This window comes from Aptenodytes forsteri, unplaced genomic scaffold (genome assembly GCF_000699145.1).
Source record: "Aptenodytes forsteri isolate BGI_AS27 unplaced genomic scaffold, ASM69914v1 Scaffold358, whole genome shotgun sequence".
Taxonomy (NCBI): Eukaryota; Metazoa; Chordata; class Aves; order Sphenisciformes; family Spheniscidae; genus Aptenodytes; species Aptenodytes forsteri.
In genome coordinates, this window is record NW_008795679.1 from 233634 (window position 1) to 249084 (window position 15451).

General features: G+C 36.2%; 1 protein-coding gene across 1 annotated transcript in view; it reads right to left on the bottom strand.

The window, feature by feature from the left end:
* The window catches only part of LRRIQ1 (leucine rich repeats and IQ motif containing 1), a 115870-nt gene extending 100628 nt beyond the window's left edge, over positions 1–15242 (bottom strand). Inside the window, exons 1-10 of the mRNA XM_019472969.1 lie at positions 15082–15242; positions 14357–14486; positions 13018–13129; positions 11924–12018; positions 10629–10734; positions 9503–9732; positions 7493–7567; positions 6107–7315; positions 4835–4987; positions 2386–2536 (exon numbers count right to left, since the gene is read on the bottom strand). Of these exons, the coding sequence (XP_019328514.1) occupies positions 2386–2536; positions 4835–4987; positions 6107–7315; positions 7493–7567; positions 9503–9732; positions 10629–10734; positions 11924–12018; positions 13018–13129; positions 14357–14486; positions 15082–15242 (2422 nt within the window). The remainder of the gene's footprint in view (positions 1–2385; positions 2537–4834; positions 4988–6106; positions 7316–7492; positions 7568–9502; positions 9733–10628; positions 10735–11923; positions 12019–13017; positions 13130–14356; positions 14487–15081) is intronic.
* Positions 15243–15451: the final 209 nt, after the last annotated feature.

The window sequence follows — 15451 nt, forward strand, 5'->3', positions numbered from 1 at the left end:
ACTTACACCCAATATGTTATTGTATGATAAAAGCTGTATTATGCATCTGTTTTAACCAGACATCCTCAAAGCAGTTCTGGAAAGGAGAAAGACAGATTCCAAGCTGATTTTTGTGAACATTTATTTACCCATTCAAATTCATTAGAGACTCAGTAAACATAGCACCACACTGCACAAAAGAGAAAGTACAAGAGGATTTTACTGCACTTGGCCTGTACAAAGATACTACATTCCACACAGATGCCACATTCCTAAATGTCATCCACTAATACTATGTCATTCTTACAGTAATCTTACAGACATTTTTATCAAATGAGATAAACCTGAATAAGAGTCTTATCCAGCATTATTGGCCACAAGGATACAGAAGAAGTCTCTTTGACCAGTTTGTTTTATTGTTTCTCATTAGGGTACGGATATGCTTTTACAGTAAACAGTGATGTTCCAGCACCTTTATTCTCAGGTATTATAAACTCTGTTCGCAAATACTAACAATACAAATTTGCACATATTAGCAAAAAATATTAAAAATATCAACATTAAACCCCCTAAATCTACAGATTTTTTTTTAAGCTTTCCCATTGCCTGTTTGCTATGCTCTTGTTATGTATCACAGAATTTCATCATCCATGTTCATACTGTTTCAGTCTCTTTTTTTTTTTAACAGTGGAAACCGTTTCTTTATAGAAATGTATTATGTGAATATGTTTCCTCCATCAGCTTAATAATTGTTTTATATTATTTTCCTCCTGTCCAGCAGGAAAATAAAGTATGTCCACATACTTTAAAGAAAATTAAAAGTCTAAATCAAGACAAATAAAATCAAAATCTCCTTATCTCCTTTCCATTTCCAGCTCTGCGGTCTTTTCAAGTAACATCTTCAGATTTAGCACAGACTAATAATACAACTAGAGAGTCACCTTTTCAGGTTTCATGTTTCAATTTATACAAAATTAATTACTTCATCACATGCAATTTTTTTTCTTGACAATAAGATTTTATTTCAATGGACAAACCTCTGAAGATTTATCTCTGCTAAGATTATAATACTGACATTATACAGTCACCCGTATTTTGGTGGCCTTTACAAATTTCACAGTATGTCATGCACCAAACCCCAAATCCCTAGAGTATAGGGAGGCTGTTAAACCTAGTTCTGTTCTACCTGCTGTGCTGCCTTCTTGAAGGAAATTTGCTACTTTCAAGCCCTGAGAGCTCCCTTTCAAGTAATGATCTGGCAATTTACTACTACCTTTTCTCAACTGTTAATGTTGCTTTTGAGGGACCATTAATGGTCTTCCCTCTGTACATGATTCTAAAAACAAAAAACTGGCTTCTCCACTTACGTGCAGCAAAGCTCTTGGTTATTTTCACTGCACTACACTTTCCTGACTTTTTGTCAGTAGAAAAGGCTCTGGATCCTGACTACATCTATACCAAATCTACATAACACAAGGCTCACAATGCAGTATTTTTGGCTTGCCAGAAGCCGAGACACAGTATCTACCCCTTAGGCACTTTACAGTCCAAGTGGCAGTACAAGCAGAGAGGCAAACACTTGTTCACTACATGAAAAATTCCTGTCTGGCCAACAGAAAACATCTATCTCCTGGCACAAAGATTTCATGTACTGATGCATCTGTTGGGTGGTCTGGGTGTATGTAAATTCTAACTGGTTGACTGCATGCTAAAGATACACCTGTTGCCTGCCAACTGTTGGACCTAACAAATATAACAAACTGCCTTTGTAAATGTAATAGGGATTGGCATACTTGCTGTGCCTAAATGATTTGCACAATTCCACCTTAGACTCCTTCTTTTTTCCACCTTTGGGTCAATGAGCAGCATGAAGAGCCAGAGTGGGAGGGAAGTATAGAACAATAGTTTGGAGCCAGAATGGGCAGCATTTTAGTAGAAAGAGAGGCTGTGGCCCAGTGTTAGTATGGTTCACAGACTCAGACAGATAACACGATTTCTATCTAACTACTTACTGTGTCAGTCAGGAACACACTGGAACTCTCTGCCGTTGCAAGGCTAGGCTTTATATTAATTGCTTCTGTAGATAAACTGAACTCAGGCTACTCATATATTCCTATTGAGCTGGTGCAGGTAATATTAGGGGCCCTTCTAGAAAGATTTTTAGTTCTCTTTGGCTGACCATAGTTATATGATCTGGTAGATGGAATACATGGCAATAGCTAAGCTATACTACAAATAAATGTGAAGTTGAGTATGCTTTAAAATGCAGGTCTGTTCTAAGACTTTTCTCATTCTACTTGGGCTTAGCAGCTGGCTGGCCTTGAATTCAAGGGAAGTATAATTCTGAATATAAACAACACAAATATTGTTATACAAACTGGAATAATTTTTCATTAATTTTCTTACCAATTCGAGTGATTCTATTGTAGGAAAGTTCAAGATTTTGGAGATTTATGCAGTCATCTAAGCCACAAACTGATGAAAGATGGTTCTTATTCAGAATCAGAACACAGAGATTTTCTAGATTTTCACAGTCAATTATCTGAATGTTGTTTTCCTGCAACAAAGGAAAATAAGAATGTTAGATAGCATCTGAAGTGAAATAGCAATATTAAGTGTAAAAATATGGTAGATTGTTATCATTGCTTATTTTTATCTTAAACTTGTAGCTAGGAGTAAGGGCATCTCTATTTTTTCCATTAGGAAAATAAATTGATGAGTCATAGAAACTGCCTTTTGTTTCCTGCTGGGATAGAACAAAGATAGATCTCAAACTTCATTCTGGCTCTGAAAATGCCCAGAAATTGAAACAAAAAGTGTAAGGAGAAGTTAAGGACAGAGTGGTCTTTTCCATATATGCTTTCCTAGCTTCCCAAATCCTGGAAGACTGAACTAAAAACTGCATGGAAACCATCATATTTACTAGACACTAATGAAGACAGCTATGACTTTGTTGGAATCCTATTTACTAATAGTGAAAATCTGCATTTAGAGGTATTTTGATCACAAACATTAATACTGTCCTCAGCTAATGTTCTTTCCCCCAAGAGATCTTGCTCTTTTAACATACCCCTCCCCAGGCCATTTTAATAATGCTTCCTCGGATTTTTATTTCACTATTTGCTGCCCTTGCTGTTTTCTTCTGTTTTTCATCTGCAGATGCTCAAACAAACAAAACTTACATTCCCTGCCTTTGTAACAAACCAGTTAAGCCAAATAGTCTAATTCCTATTCCAGAATTAACATGCTGTCTAGATTTATGTGCTACCTTCAGCTGCAGGCAGAGATTTGTACAGGTTTCCTTTGGAAGCCATAACACTGATTCCTGCCCTTGGACAGCCCCTTCAGTTGCACCAGTAAGTTAAAGCAGAGAACTGATATGGCTTAAATGTTAGCTTTTGTATCAACAGAAATGAGGGGCAATATCAAGTAGGAATGAATGTCCAAGGGAAACAGAGGCAGCTGCTTTAGCTATGTGAGAAATACCCATGAAGCAATCTTGGACTGTTTCAACTGTCACAAAAGAGGCTGTTTCTTCATCCCTGGAGGTATTTAAAAGACGTGTAGATGAGGCACTTAAGGATGATTCTATGATTCATTATGGTTGAATGGAAGACAACTGCCACATTAGCTGGCACAGCGAGAGTATAAAGTAGTATTATTAACAAAGTATATAATTATTAAATTATTAATAAAGCATACTTTAAAGTATATCTAAGTCTTCTCCTTAACTACATTATCCTGACATATCCCAGTGAAGCAATCTTGTATATAATTTAAAGTATAACGTTTTAAAATAAATAATAAAAAAAAGCCAAATCACAAAACCAAAATTGTTCTGTAAGAGACAATATTTGATCTAAAAAAGTTCACATATAAATACCAACCTTAGTAAGACTGGCAGCTTAGATAAATATTATGCCCTTATACTAATACTTTGCTCTTGTATTTTAGGGTACCCAAAATTATCAAATCCCAGAAATTACGTTCTCAATAGATAAGAAAACTGAGAAAAGGACAGAACTATTTCAACCTGCCCTATTGCAAAGCTCTAATTACTGGACAGACAATACTCCTTTAACTACAATTATTATCAGCTCTCTTCTCCGAATTTTATTAAGAACTCCAAAACCAACAAAAGCCCCATACTTTGGAAAGAACACCAATTACTGTGTAAGCAGAAACATTCAAGATTTCCATGAATAATAAGGGCATATGAACTTTCTTGTGAAATGGTATTGTTAAAACACATGAAATAAAGAAGGTGAACAGAGTTGTTTCATGTAAATTGCCAACTTCTGGAATTAAGATGCATCACAGAGCAAAACGTTTTCTTTAGTCATTAAATTTACAAGGCCATGTAAGACACTGTGCAGTAGCAAGTACCTAGACATTATGCCTCTAGTGTAACTCACTATACTGTTCCTTGAGCATATATGCAAGTAATTATAACTAATATTCAAGGTGTGTATTGCAAAGGACTCTTCCTTCTACCTACTCCTGCTTAAGCTGAGCACCGGCTATGGTGAACAGCATCTGCCCACTCATGAATCAGAAAGACTGAGGTAATGAAGATCTATCACTGTGCCATACTAACGCTAATCCTAGACTGATACTATCATGCACTTTTCTTAGTATAGCTTGATTAATTTGCAGGATATTGCTTTAGTACAATGCAAATTGCTATATACAATGCAAATCTGCTGGTATAACTTTGTTCACGTTTGGGAGTATTTTGTTGATCTTCCTATGTTCTTAAGGCAATAAAAGTTATATATTCAACTGCATAACCACCTAAGCAGCAAAACTGGCAATTCTCTTTGGGTTATAACAAAGAATCAAATATGCTTGGTACCTCCACATTGATATACTTCAGGTCTTTGCAGCTACTTAGTCCTTCCAGCGCCACTAGTCCACAGCGCCTCAGAGTCAAAACTTGAAGATTTGAACACTCGGATAACGTTGAGAGGCTACAAGCTGGCAAATCTTCGAGTGTAAGTGTTGTGACCTACATGCATTTATTGATAAATAAAATTGTTTGCATATTGAACATTCATTGTACAATGTCACATTATGGTTATTTTCTTTAAAAAGAGACCAAAACTACATTCTACTAACACTTTAGAAAATGCACACAACTAGCATGTTAGTCCTTTCATATAGAAAAGGATGGCAATGATGGGTTTGTTCCGCTAAATGGGAGAAGTTATTATGAAAACAATCTGTTTGATTTTAACATCCACCTTAAAATAAATAAAACCGATGCTTTGCTAATGACATTGAACTTGAATGGATGGAAGATACAACTAACAGTTAGTCCTTTCATATAGAAAAGGATGGCAATGATGGGTTTGTTCCGCTAAATGGGAGAAGTTATTATGAAAACAATCTGTTTGATTTTAACATCCACCTTAAAATAAATAAAACCGATGCTTTGCTAATGACATTGAACTTGAATGGATGGAAGATTAACACTAAGCAAAGCAATTAATAGTGTGAATTGTCTCCCATCACACTATCATAAGTAATGAGTAAGTGCGCAAGAACAGACAAAAATAGTTCAGACTAAAAGTGTATGTAGTCTAGTATGTCATCTCAGAGTGGATACCAAGACAAGAGCACAGAGCAAGCATACAGTGATAAGTTAGTAAGTGGTAAGATAAGTAAGTGCTGGGAACTAAGCAATGTTCTTTATGGTAAAGCACCATCTATAAGCTCATCAGCAATGCCTTGCTTCTGGAAGAGACTAGTTTTCTCAAAACTCTGAAGGGGCTAGATGAGCAGGAGCTGAAATGTGGACCCTCATACAAAGGCAAAACCATGTTAATTTAGCAGCAAATAGGAGCTAGGAGCTATTGTCTTTTACAGACTTAAGATACTATCAATCATCTGAAGACTAATACCACACCAGTCTGCTCCACAACACTCACAGGAATTCAAAAGTCATTCTCATCGCCCTTATTCTGCATTTGTGCAGAGAAACTCAGTACTGAGATCTGTATCCTGCTCAACGATAATCTCCTCCTCTTCCAAAACAGCATTCCGCTGACATACCAAATTAAAAAAAAAACAAACAAAAAGTGATGGTATGGCTTCCCATTTCATTCTAAGTCTTCTGTATAGCTACCTGCTGCAGAGTACTCCAAGGGCCACTATGAATTATCTTTTGTGTACTTAATGGAGGCATCTTGCTAATTGAACTTTTCCTTGGTCGTTTTTTTGTAGTTGCTTGCTTTCTTTGGTTTTCTTCGTATAGTTTAGGCCAAGATTTACATGTGTTCATCCAGTTTATCCTCTTCTTTTCAATATCATCAGGAAGAATTAGTCTACTGGAACACTCAGCTACATCTTTCATTTTGTCCCAGGTCTCTCTGACTTCCTCATTAGCATCTTCCATTAGGAACAGAGTTTTCTCCATTGTTTCAGACTGAGAAAATTGATCTTTGACTTCTCTATTACTAGCATTTGGCTGGACATTTGATAGACTACTGCATATATTGTTTGCCTTATTTTCTACCATGTCATTAGCTCCAAAATTAACAGATTCATCCTTTGAAGTATGACTATTTGGAGCTTTAAGATTTGTAGTTTGTGAGTAATTTTCTTCTACATGTGTTACTGAATTCATGTATATGTTCTCATTATTTACTTGAGAAGAGTGTTCCTTCTTCTCAGAGCTTAGCATATTTGGTGTTGGTGTCAAATTTCTTTCTGCTGGAATCATCCAATTATTTGTTCCATCCATCATTTCAGTCTGTTTTTCTTTTTGTTCCTCTACCTGCTTATTTAGTTCCTTCTTCTGTTCTCTTACCACTTCTGTATTTTCTGTCTGCTTATCCTTTTTTATGTTTTCTTTGTTGTTATCTCCACTTTCACCCGTCACAGCTTTTACTTTTTTTACTCCTAGTCTTCTCTGTTCTTTGCTTATTTGCAGCTGTTTTTCTCTTTCAAGTCTCAGGCTTTCTTTCTTTTTCTCATATTCCTCACGCCTCCTCACCTGTTCCAAATATTCCTGTCTTTCAAGTTCTTCTTGTCTCTTTTTTTCTTCTTCTTTCTTTTGCCTCTTTTCTTCCATTCGCCTCTTTATTTTTTCCTCTTTTTCTTTCATTTCTCGCTCTATTTCTTCTAGTATTTTCTGCTTCTTTTTTATTTCATCTTTCCATTCTTTTAAGATTGGAGCATATTTTTTATGGACTAGAAATGATCTAAATCTAGCTTGAATTTTCACAGCTGCTGTATTCCATTGTTCTGCCAGGTGTTGTCTTTCTTTTGCTTTCTGCTCTTCCAATGCCTTTTTTTCCTCTTCCATTTGCAACTGTAGCTTCATGATCAATTCCTAGGCCAAAACAAGTAGGATAAACTTAAACTACTTTTAAAATAAGACAGCTGTTGGCACAAATTTATTATTAATAAACGGAATCTGGTGTATTAACTGTTCCAGAATAACATTTATTCTCAAATATATGATAGTAACCTCACAGTCATTTGACAAAAGCTCATTGTACAACCTTACCTTATGTTGCATCATTTTGTCTCTCCAAGCTTTCTTTTCTTTCTGTAACTCATCTTCCATCACAGTTTGTTGTTTCTGCACAACAAATTAACTGAGATGAATATTGCACAAAACCTGGAACATCACAAAACACCCTCTCTCCAATCTCCCCCATCTTCTTGACTTTCCAACAATCCACTTTTGCAAATGCCTGAATTAAATGAGAAACTCAGCTGTGTGAGGGTCAAAATAAACAACTGGACACTCATATCAGTAATGCAGATTTCATCATGTACTGACAGATGCATACCTTCAGAGGGTCAGCATCTCGGTACTGACCCCAACAACTGCCACCTTTCTCTCCAAATTCTGTAATACTATTGAAGATGAAAACTACGCTTATGAAACCAACATTCAAACTACAGGTAGATAATAGCAACATAACAGAAACAAAAGATCTGAAAGTAGCATGAACAGTGCCCCTTTGCACTGGTATGTTACTGATAATCGTATAATCTTTCGAACAGGAATTTTGTTCAATAAAGTTAAAGAAATTTTTTTCACTGAAATTTTTTCTCAGTGGAAAATGAAAGTTCAAGTCTATTTTCTCAGTATTTGCAAATAAATAGCATTTTCCCCCCCCCCAACATATTCTCAATCAGAAAAAAAAATCCAAATGATCTGGAATTACATCTGACTGAAAATTAGCAGACAGTAAGTACCTAAAAACCAGAGGCTGATCCAGAACCACCTAACTCCTGGTGGAACCAAGATAAATCAGTATCAGCCAAATTAAATACACAGCAGTATATGAAGGAACCAGTATAAACAAACTAGCACTTCCAACTTGGACAAAGTCTCCCAGGTGCCTAAGCACTGCTTTTCATGCATGTTCAGAAGGATGCTGTTCAGATAATAGGAGACTGGAAGTCTAGACCGTACTGTAATGGGGGACATTAGTCTCCATCTCTCACCTCCACAAAAAATGTGCTAGCGACAGCACTACCGAAGTGTCTAAATGGGAACGTGCCCCACCTTTTCCAGAGAAAGAAAGCCATTCTACATCCAAAAATTATTTATGACATCAAAGAGCAGAGGAAGCCTAATCAGTTTTGTGGCCTGTTGAAAAGGGAGCTATCTCAGACACTGAACTGGCCTTCAGAGATCAAAGGTCTTTTCACTTACTAAGCCCTTCCTTAATTTTGGTGACTTGAATTACCTTGCTGGGACCAAGGTGCTCACCTCTTCAGAAAGCTACAAATTAGTTAACGGAATATGTAGTGTTAATGCATCTCCCAAACCAGAAATATTTAGGCTAAATAATAAAATATTGTGGCCCCACAAGTATGTGTGAGGGTTAAATTTTTTCACATTCTTATGCTCCTTTGTGAAGAGTTATCAAATTTTATCCTTCAGTATGCACTATGCACTATAGCAAAACACGGCTAGACACCCTGAGAATGCAACCAGTCAACACATGGAGTCATGTTCTGTCGTGGCAGAACTCAGTAGATTAAGCCTGACTCAGTCTCCCAGATACAGACAAGAAAAAGGAGTATTGTAACTTTTACCCAGATGAAGCACAGCACCAGCATTTCTGAACTGAATGATTTTGGTTCAGATTACTTCACCTGTGATTTTTCATCTAACTGTAAAATTGGGGTGGGAGATCTAAAGTAAGTAAGTATTTTCTATTAAGGCACAGTGACCATTTTTCATTTGTGAGTAATTTAGCACAACTCTAATTTCCAGTACTTTGGCTGGTGTCATACTATAAAAACTTAGTAAGGGCAAAGCCTAAAGAATAATTTAACATTTAGCATAGCAAATTCATTCACTGTTGATCAAAGCAGTAAACGCATAAAACCCAGTGGATCATACTTAAATATGTCTTACATCTCACTTTGGTATCACAAGTAGACAGAGTTTAGGACAGTCATACAGTTTGGGATAGTACTCTCTTTTTTCACATTAGATCTTGAATTCAGATAGTCTAGATGGGAACAGATTGGCTTCAATATCATTAATTACCTTATGAAGAAGCTCTAACTTTATTCTTTCAGCCTCAAATTCCTCCAGCCGCTGCACCCTTCTTGCCTGTTCCTCTTCATTCTGTTTTTCCTGTGCTTCCCTCTCAGCTTTCCACTTTTTCCTCTTCTCATCTTCAAGCTCCTTTTGTCTTTTCTCCCACTGCTCAAATTCTTGTCTACACTTCTCTTCTACTTCACGATGAGTAAGGCTTATGCTCATTTCAACATCAGCTATGAATTTGTAATCAACCAAGCAAACCTTTTATTTAATTTCCTGATAAGCATTGGGGAACATTAAACAGTCTGAAAGTATTGACAAGAAAAGGGTTCTGTGCCGATAGAGCCAGCAATATATATCCCCAAGGAAATCAGAACAACAATGCAAGTCTTTTCTATCAGAGATGTCTTATTATCATGATGCACACTTACTGACTCTGCTACAATCACGCTTATTCTACCAACATATATTTCAGGACTACACTTTGGCTTCAGGATGAATGTCTTCTGTGGCTATCAGCAGGGGTATTATAACTGATGCACTCCACCCCAAAACATGGTGAAGGGAAATATTCCCAGCCAATGTGACTATAAAAAAATAAAAGAAGTTGTGGCCAAAGCACAACCTGCTTAGTGCCTCCAATCTGGCTTTCATTTGTGTTCATAATTATTTAAATCATTTTTGAGTACTATTTTTTGAAACAGATTTCTATCAAGACATTAAAGACTAATAACTGATGCACTCCACCCCAAAACATGGTGAAGGGAAATATTCCCAGCCAATGTGACTATAAAAAAATAAAAGAAGTTGTGGCCAAAGCACAACCTGCTTAGTGCCTCCAATCTGGCTTTCATTTGTGTTCATAATTATTTAAATCATTTTTGAGTACTATTTTTTGAAACAGATTTCTATCAAGACATTAAAGACTAGGACAATTTTGTGATCCTGAAATGAGATAAAAGCACAGGCATTTGCTCATGTCCAATTCATGAAGTATCAAAATCTATTGCATGCTGAAATGTGTAATTCTTTACAAAGAATGTTACGATATTCATGAAAACAGAAAAGCAGGAAATAGTGATATGACACTGAAGATCAACTCAACCAAACGACTGATGTGTTTGCTTACCTGTAACAAAATGGTCATCAGTGACCAGTGCATCACTGGTGGACTGACTATTATAACTAGGTGGTGTAGCAATCTGCAAGTCTTCATTTTCAATTTCAAATAGTACCTAATATAGTTTAATAGTGTCATTAAGAAACAAGAAACAAAATTTAAAAGCAGAACATTATAAAAATCTTCCAGAACAAGGATAAGCTTTTCATCATATGACAAGTACAATAATACAAAACTTACTACTGGCTGGAATCCTTAGACATTGAATAATACAAATGTATCAGTCAAAATATTGTTTTCTAGAGCAATAAATATTGGAGTATTTCCCAAAATACATAATATTTCTATGTGGTTTTTTAATATATTTTACATTTTTACTTGGAAAAACGAATGTTTTGCATTTGGGATTTGTTTTACTTTCTGTGGAACTAAGCACTATATTTATGCATTAATAATGTTATGCACATAGGGGAAGAACTAGTTACAGTGTAAATTTTTAAGAAGTCTATTTGAAAATAATGCTATGGGCATATTTCTTTCATTGTTCTTTATTGACAAGAAGTAATCTATTCCTGCTCATTTATCATCTGCTCCTCACATGCTTGGGGCATATATTTGTAATGCAGCTGAAGTCACATAAAGTAATTGTGCTGTTCTAAACAATGGTCTTCTGAGAACAAAAAATCATGTTTGCAAAAGTGCTCACTAATAAAAGCCAGGCGACAAATTAAAAGTGATTAAATTAAATACAGGTTTATGTTTTTCTAAGAGCTTCAGCAAATTCGGTCAAATCCTATGAAAAATATAAAAAACCCAGGTTCATAACTCTTGATTTGTCTTTGAAAGTTACAGACATTATTATGTTTACATTTTCTATAAAATAACGGAATATATTAGGAGCAAGATTAATAGTAGCACATCCTCCTGATCACCATAAAAAGAATAAGATAGAGAAGCTTAAAAGTGTTATCAGACTATTGAGATAATATTCTGCAAATAATTAACAATATAGGATTATTCAGTTTTGTTTAATTTTTTTGATTTTTGTACTCAGCATCTCAACTACTGGTACAGAGAATTTATTCCAAATCTTAAAAACTTATTGACATGGTGTATTACAGCTGATGTCCCAGTTCTAAAGAACGGCATAAACAAACTCATCTTAATACCTTATGGATAATCTGACAGAAACAAAACTGAACACATCTATAGGTCTCCTTAGGAGGCCAACAAAGCAAGTGTAAGTTATCCACATTACTTAATAGAATTTTGTTCACTATAAATATTGTTTAAATAGAGAATACCCTTTCTTTAAATAGTTCTGGATGTTCATTATAATCAGAAGCCAATTCTGCCAAGTAATCTGAAGCATGGCAAGAAACTACTCCATAAATGTTACCTAAAGAAAAAATAAATATTTAGTACACAGAGAGAAAATCCCTTACCAGTACTCAGTTCTGCTCTATACTGCTTAGCTACTATATTTCTTTAAACTAAAATAAAGCATTTTTTCCCCTTTAAAACTCTTAACACCCCCCTCCCCCAATTTTACTCAAATATACGTGGGAGTCATTTAACTACATTAAAAGCAGCAAATATGTGTAACTGGAACACACAATATGATGCTGTAAGAATCCAGTCATAGAAATATGAAAGAGAATTCCACAGCATAGAACACAGCAGAACATTTTCTGTGTAGAAAAATACAGTAGAGCTTGTATCAGATAGGTCAAAAACTGACAAAGAACTACAAAAATAATAAAAGAGTAAGTGTCCATTACAAAAAAAGGATAAAAAGAAACCTTCCTCAAATATCAAAATGTATAGACAATATTGAACTTTTGTTCATAAAGACCGTTACACTAAATGAGTGTGAAACCCAAGATGATGTGAAAAACTGGAACGGAACAATGCCAGCTTTCTGGCATACAAACTATGAGCTTGGCTTCAGTCACACAGCTGACACAGCAATATTGTTCCCAATTACAAGGTAATTTCATTTAATGCCAGCTTGGATATCTCTAAAGACAGACTTTAAACATATCCTATGGGGTTCAATTGTATCTGAACTCTTAACTTCAGCTCGTAGTGACTTCACTTTAGATTCTCATGAAGAGTCTGGCCCAGGTCCTGTTTCAGAGAATGATCCTGCATTGATCTATGGTTTAGCATCAGATGAATTTTTAGAAAAATTCAGTTCATACTCAGATGTTAATCCTAGAAGACACCATTGCATGGTTTTATTCCTAGAGATTTTCAGCATGCATTCAGAAGCTGGTGCAATAGGTTTCGCTGCTTGCTCTACTGAAAAGTTTGCATTGTTTTACTGATGATCGTTAATCTAACTTCCACTGGCAATATGAGGTGCATAAATACTTTAACTGTGACCCCTGCTTACTTGTAGTTTCTTCATCTTCTAAGTCTTGCAGTATAAGCTTTTCAGCATCTTGATTTCTGCTCTTTATAAAATTTAAATAGGAGAGAACTGATTCTGGCAAGTCATCTGAAATCTAGAAAAACACGACGTTTGACATAAATGCTACATTTTCATCTCAAAGCCAAGACCAGAGGTAAATACTTGACATGCAAGAATAAAGATTCATTTTGGCTTCACCTATAAAGCACTGATGGAGATTTAGTAGCAATTGCTACCAAAATTGTTGCTAATTCCTACGCTCTTCCCATTGTCTTATCACCCACTGAACAATTAATAATTCTCATTTTTAATTACAGTCTAATTAAATTTTGATTGGAACACATTTTAGTAACTTATCTTCCGGTATCTCCAGAAACATGGTTCCATTAACATTTTCTTTATAATTGTGTTGGACCAAGAAATTAATAAAAAGGTTAAGACAAAAAATTAATGAATACCTATGATGCACAGGATCTTTTTCTTAAAAATGTTCAGACTCTTTAAAAAACAAATTGCTTTTAAATTTACTAATGTTTAAAGTATGCATGTAAATCAGATGCTTCAAGTTTCTTTACTACACAGATATTTTCTATTCAAAAGACTATCTTTTACTGCAAGCATTTGGGAAAATGGAGTGCCTTCTCTCAGATGTGTAAATTGCAGTAAACATTGGTGGCGTTCAGCATGTGAGTGCATAAATAATTATCACTGATACATTTGCCTAGCTTTATGTCATAAAAATCATATGATTTATGGTCACATATAACCTGTATCTTCTACCCTAATATCCTATAGACCAATCCTTTTTTGTACAAGTCTGAAAGATTAAAATAACTGAAAAGGACCCAAATAACTGATTGGATTTCAGAGGAGAATCTTTCCCCAAAATAAGAAGTCATCCAAAAAAAGAGGACTTGAAGCACCAATTTATATGAAATTAGTATCAGGAAGTCTTCAAACATAAGACAGTCTCTTGTGATATTTAAATACAGATTTAAATGAAGAATCATTGGCTTATTCATCCAGATGTAATCTACTTCATTAGCTTTAATAAAATCTTCCAGCTTCAGAGAATTCTAAAACAAATCATTATCTACGATATCTGATTTTTTTCACTTAAGCAGAATGCTGATATTCATCTCTTTTATTGTCTTGTCACCATTGGAGGTTACATTTTTCATGAAGCAATACTACTGAGACTTTCAGAAGAAATCCTCAGGTTAGGTATGTCAGGAAAAAGTTCATTCATCAGATACGCTTTCCAATGCCCGTACTACTTTCAAGCAGAAACAGAAGCAGTTTTAGCCCATTGAATACTTACTGTCTCACTGTCACTCAAAGCTTCATCTGATACCTCTGTGTCAGGATCATCTGCTTCAAAGGAAGAAACCCTGATTCTGCTTAATTCAATTGCTATTTCTTTTTCAATTCCTTCAATATCTTCTGACATTCTACTTGCCACAGCGTCTTATCTGCTTTCAAAGCTACACAAAGAAAATATTAACTTTCAGCACTGCTTGAACCAAATTAAAGAGGGTGCTCATTTAGCATAAGTTTATTCAGATGTATTTATTGAACAGTTGGCTGAAAACATGAAAAGGAACAGCAGAAGCTTGTTCTGAACACTTCACTCCATACCAACAAGCAAAAAATAAAAAAAATGTTAGTTTGTGATAAGAGAATCCACCCTCAGTCTACCTCTCTAAATTTTGCAAGTGTTACCAAATTTGAATGTTAAAAACCTCTGCCTGCTCTCTACTCTTTGTGGATGGTATCAGTGCTACAACCTAAGCCTCACAAGGGTTTTTTTCCTAGCCCTAATAGCTGCAAAGGAAAAAAAAAGCTTCAAACAATAAATACATATTAACAACTACAAAATAATACTAAGAATCCAGAAAGCACTCCATGAAGTTGTAATGATACGGAGAAAGTGGTGAGAAATGGCCTAACCCACAGAAGTACATGGATCCAGGCAGGAGGGGAAGGGGTCCCTCGCCATCCCCCTCTCCCTCCGCAACCCTGCTCCTCACCCCTAGCCCCAATTACGGGACAGGGGAGGCAGCCCAGACCCGCTCCATCAGAGACAGCGAGCAGCTCTTTCTCCCTCGCCAACTCCTGGAGCAGGAGAAGGGACACGCTGGGCGCATCTCAGCCGTCAAGGCGCGAAGCAGTTCCTCCTGAGAGAAACTACACCTCCCAGAAGGCATCGCGGTGGGGAGGCTGCCCGCCCCCCCCGCCGTTTCCCGGAAGGATCGCGGAGCCGCCCCTTTGCATGCTGGGAGCTGTAGTCCGCCCCTCAGGACACCCACAGCCCGCCGGTCTCCGCGATCTACCCCGTGAGGCTACTCACTTCTCGTTCAGCCGAGCTCCTACCGGAGCCCCCGCCTTCCTGGCCGCCTCCGGAGACCGACCGACC